The sequence below is a fragment of the Rhagoletis pomonella genome, unplaced genomic scaffold, assembly GCF_013731165.1.
Source record: "Rhagoletis pomonella isolate Grant_MI unplaced genomic scaffold, Rhpom_1.0 Rhpom_scaffold_07129, whole genome shotgun sequence".
Classification (NCBI taxonomy): domain Eukaryota; kingdom Metazoa; phylum Arthropoda; class Insecta; order Diptera; family Tephritidae; genus Rhagoletis; species Rhagoletis pomonella.
This window is the reverse complement of record NW_023465657.1, coordinates 1-5316: the sequence shown is the minus strand read 5'-3', so window position 1 is coordinate 5316 and position 5316 is coordinate 1. Positions and strand designations below refer to the sequence as shown.

Genomic DNA, 5316 nt, shown 5'->3' with positions numbered 1-5316 from the left:
TCTATAATTAATTCTTCTCTAAGCACATTTTTCAGAGTGAAAAACTAAAAAAGCGATTTTACTATATTTGGTCCATGGTTTCGCGAATATATTGATTTTTGTGTTTAAAATTTACTATAGCACTGTGTTATATGTATAACTAGCGGACCCGGCGCACTTCGTCTCGCCCGAATTGAACACCTTCAGATAAACTCCAGGGTGATAATAAAACACAGATATTTAAAATTTCAATGTGATTTATTTGAGTGCAATCGAAATCAGCAGAGAGCGATATGGTAGACAATATTTTTCGATTTGTTTTCCGGCGCAAAAACAAACAACGAAGACGGTTTGCCAACACGCGAACAGGCAACGTACAGCTGACCGTGCGAAAAACAGGGAAATTCGAGATTAATCCCACAGACTTCCAACGATTGGCCTTGAGATTTATTGATTGTCATCGCGAAAGCCAATCGAACGGGGAACTGAATCCGCTTGAATTGGAATGGAAGATCAGTTGGAATAATCGGAATTCGTGGGATAAGGACTTCCTCTCCTTTAAATTTTCCCTTTATGATCGTCGCTTGAATCAAATTTTTCATCAGTTTATTGACGGACAACCGCGTGCCGTTGCACAATTTCGGGTGATTCAGATTCCGCAACATGATTATGATCGATCCGACCTTCAGCTGTAAATTATGCGGCGGAGTTCCTGGTACATCAAGCGAGTTCAAAAATTCCGTCGGATAGTTGGTCGCTTCATCCTCGTCGGTCACGCTGTCAACGGATTTGTACGAATGCAGTTCTCCAGCTATTTGACTTTGAATAATGAAATTCAAGCTATCGACATCTTTTTTCTTCGCTGCTAGTATTGCCCGTTCACTAATCCAATCGAGATTTTTATAATTTTGTGCAATTCCGGGGAACACTTTGGTGATGAGTTCCTCCTTCGACGATGTGAACTCGCAAAAATTTGCCGGGAACGATACCAATCCAGTCGAAACATCAACAGGAATTTGGCCATTGCCAAGCGCCAGCAGTTGTCTCGAGAATTCAGCAGCTGACGGGTCGTTCTGCAATGCGACTCTCATGTTCGTGGTCAATTTAAACTTCTTGACATGCCGCCATAAAGACGACGATTTCAAGCATGCATTAAGTTCATCGGCAGCAGTAGATTTCGGGATAACGGGAAGCGTTTGACGAAAATCTCCGGAGAGCAATATCATAGCCCCACCAAATCGTCTCGAATCACCTCTTAAATCCTTCATTGTTCGGTCAACTGCCTCTAAAGCCCGTTTATGCGCCATCGTGCATTCATCCCAAATGATGATTTTGCATTCTCGCATCAATTTCGCTGTCGCCGAATTCTTGGTCAATGTGCACGTTGGCTGGTCAACCGTGAGAACATTCATCGGCAGCTTAAAAGCAGAATGTGCAGTTCGACCGCCTTCCAACAATGTGGCAGCAATCCCAGAGGATGCAACAGCCAACGCAATTTGAGATCTTGACCGAATTTTTGCCAGAATCAACGAAATGAGAAATGTCTTGCCTGTTCCACCGGGAGCATCGAGAAAGTAAATGCCTCCCGTTCCATCGTCAACAACTTTCATCAGCGAATCGTACACGTTCTTCTGCTCGGCATTCAACAGCGTCACATTTGTTCGCACTCTTTCGGCCAGCTCATCTTGATCATAATCTTGCTCCCGTTGCAATTCGCGATTGAATGCATCGTGCAGCGAACGATTTGGCGCTGGCATTCCCAATGTCGACAGCAGACTGCCGCACATGAGCACGCAGATGTCTTCGATCAGAACTAATGCTTCGTTGCGCATCTCGTCGTTAATTTCGAGATCGAAATTCGAAGTTGTCGTGCGAACTCTGTGCAAAATGTCGTCAGCCATCTCGTCCTTGTATTTGTCCCACAATGCAGTCGGGTTCGACGGATGACATGTAGCTATGATGATCGCAAACAATGTACGAATTTGATTCGCTGGCGCAGAAACAGTTGCATCGGCGAGTGTTGAGTCCCAATGTGTATCGTTTTCGAGCAAATTCAAACGTTGGCAAGCCTCCCGAAAAGTGGCACACAGCACACCATCCACAGTATGCAGGGAATCGAACGATGTAGGGCCTCTAATGTTTACCAAAAGCAAGCGAAGATAGAAGCATTCGTCTTGGCGTGGATGAACTGTGTATATTCGTCCGAGGGCATCAGTAGAATATACATCAGCGAAGCCAGCAACAGAATCACCTTTCTTCCGGCGTTGAAACTTCTTCGATGCTGCGTTCCATGTATAATAGCGTGGCAGTTCCGAATAGAGTAAAGTCCTTGCGAACGGATCGCTTTCGCATGTCGAAAAGAAATTTGTCAATGTTGTCGCTGGTGGTCGTTCTGCTCTTTGCGCTGCATTTGCGTCCGTAAAGTATACACGCTGGCCGTTCTCCAAATGAACTGCCAAATGTACAACAGTCGGGTGACGTTCATGAATCGGAAATGAAAACAGCCGCCAAATTGCCTCGTTACAACTCACGTAACGTCCAAGTTGAAATTTCGTCACCTCGTCGTTTGCATTCGGATCGGCAATGCCAAACATCGCCATGTCGCTCCCTTTGTTCACATATTTGCAAACGTATTTGATAGATTTGATGGAGTTGCAGTACTCAACATTGCAGTGGGTTGAGAACGTTTTTGACAAAAGTGGACAATATGGAACGATCCAGCGGTTATCGACGACGACATCGTTTCCTTTCACTTTCATCACGATTGATCTGCCGTTGTCATCTGGAGAACGACGCCGATACAATGGATATCCGTCGATTCCACTGATTGTGTCAGCCACCAACGGACGGGGAAAACGCTTTGTGCAATTTCCGTTTTCCATGCACGGTGAGTCTGGGTTGTGGACTCCGCAAGGGCCATGTATCATGTTCGTTGTCACAATGGAATGCAGCTCCGGATCAGTTTCTGGATCTGGTATTTCGGCAGAAATGATCGAATCAATGTGATCTGGTCGGATCTTGTCGAAAATCCAAAGCAGAATATGTGCATGTGGTAAACCACGCTTCTGCCATTCAACCGAGTACATCCAACAACGGAGTACGCCAAAAACCTTCTGCTTAACGATGTAATCCATGAGTACTCTGATCTTTTGTTTGAATACTCGTGCAATGATATCATGTCGATCGCTGGATGTTTGTCCTGTCAGCAACAGATTCGTAATTTCGGGCCATTTCGGATTGGAAGTGAACGTGATGAATAAATCGGGGCGTCCGTAATTCCGTACGTACGTCATCGCATCTTGAGCGTACTCATGCATGTGGCGCGGGCTTCCAACGTAAGTAGCTGGGAGAATGGTCAAACAACCGATGTTGGTCGCATCTCCTTCAGTAGCGATGGCGTCCCGCAAGTGGATGTACTCGTCTGATCGTAACTTCAACTGATTGAAACGAATGAAATTAAGACGCTCCGTTTCGACCTTGACGTACATGTCGACGCAGTACTGTTGAAACAACCGGCGATATCTCAACAAATGATTGTCAACATCTTGCCGAATCATCAATCGATATGCATAAAAATTCATTGAGCTGACCTTCTTATTCGTTTCTTCTCCTAAAATATGAACTTTGACTTAGTCGTAGAATGAAAAAGTAGTGATAACTTGTAAACAAACCTGTCGTTGGATTGACCATCTTTATATTGAAGTGATAGCCATCCTCTCCACGACAGAACATCAACGGGTATTGAAGTGCATCATATGACCGATGAGTCTCGTACACGCGCTGCAATTGTCCACCATTCCGACGCTTGAGAACAATATCGCGTGATTCCACATTCTCGCCAACAATCACCACTGCGACTTCATTGATAGTGGGAGCATTGAATTGTCTTGCATGGCCTCCAGCAGGTCTTTTGTCTGCTCTGATAATGATTTTGTGGTCGTCAGAATGCATTGTATCCAATGCGGTTTTGAACAGTCTGACCAGTTCATTATGCTCGTGCAGAAGATTTTGCAATTGTTCGATCATTTCACGTTTAGTCGCAGTAAAAATTACACAACGCTGATTTAGTTCAATTGCCGAATCACCAACGAAATAGATCTGAAGGAATTTATGATCTTCGTTTGGTGGTGGTAACAAAGCACCCGCTCGATGGTGAATTTGCCCTTGAATCTGTATGTTTGGAAGCAATTTCGAAAAAAAATTGGAAGAATTGCTCATTTTGATAATAATAATACGCCATTACCTTATAACTCGGATTGTAGCCGGGTTGATCAACAACTTCGGCTCCAAATGACGTCATTTGAAAGCATCCGTTATATTTTTGTGTATTCGCCAGGAAATGTTTTGATTGGATTGTATTTCCATAGAGAAACGAATACAATGGCTCTGGCGGATGAGTCAGAACGGGCAATTTCACCTTGCCACCAGCGCAGCATAAGCCGGGGGTTTCCGATTGAAACTTCAATGCATTACAATGCTGGCATACGACAGACAATGAACCGATATCAACGCAGCGAAGATCTTTGTAGGCGATTGCGGAATCGTATTCGAAAGCAGCGCGATTCAAGTGTACATTTACGACTGGTCTTCTTCTAGTAATATTCTGTCGAATTTGAGGTGGTGATTGTGCAGAGCGAACCTGTGCAATATGGGCACGTCTCCATTCATTTACTTCTACACTTTCCTCGTGCGTTTGATTATCACGGACATTCTGACTAATTATTGCACGACGTGTACGTCGCCCAAGGTTTGATCGTCTAATAGGAGGCATTAGTCAAGCAAATAACTCTCCCTAAAAAACCACAAAGTCGTTTTTTGACTAATCCTACTAAAAGGAAAATTAAAAAAAACTTACGGAATGAATGTTTCGCAATGAATGCCCGCAGCCCAATTGGATAATTTCACTTTTTACACACACACTTATTTTCCGAAAAAATTATCGAATTGATAAATATCGCACGATATACGAAAATCCCGAATCAGTATAATAATATGCAAAACTCGAATCAATTACAGCAAGAAAAATATCACATTTACTCCATAGAAAATGACAATGGGAAAAGGGCAGCTGTCAAATTGCGCACAGCCTACGTCAACGTATAACGCCAACCATGATACAATAATTTTAGAAGGTAGTTTCAATTCAAAATTTTTAACATAAACCGTGTCTGTGACAAACACGCAATGTGGCCAGTGCTATGATATAGAACTTGAGGATTTTCGCTGTGAAACTACCCGAAAAAAAAGAATCTTATATGCTAATCTAGGCAAAAAGCTAACTACGTACCAGATTTTAAGCAAATCGGACCATAACTACGATTTTTTCGAATAGATCGG

The 5316-nt window shown here is 43.4% G+C and overlaps 1 protein-coding gene across 1 annotated transcript; it reads right to left on the bottom strand.

Moving 5' to 3' along the window:
- Positions 1-662: 662 nt before the first annotated feature.
- On the bottom strand, positions 663-4750 carry LOC118755722 (the record flags this gene model as incomplete). The annotated part of the gene is made up of 3 exons (XM_036490545.1): positions 4223-4750; positions 3651-4149; positions 663-3589 (listed from the first exon to the last, which is right to left on the bottom strand). Coding segments are annotated over exons 1-3 (3954 nt in total), but the record flags the coding sequence as incomplete, so codon positions are not given.
- Between the last annotated feature and the right edge of the window lie 566 nt (positions 4751-5316).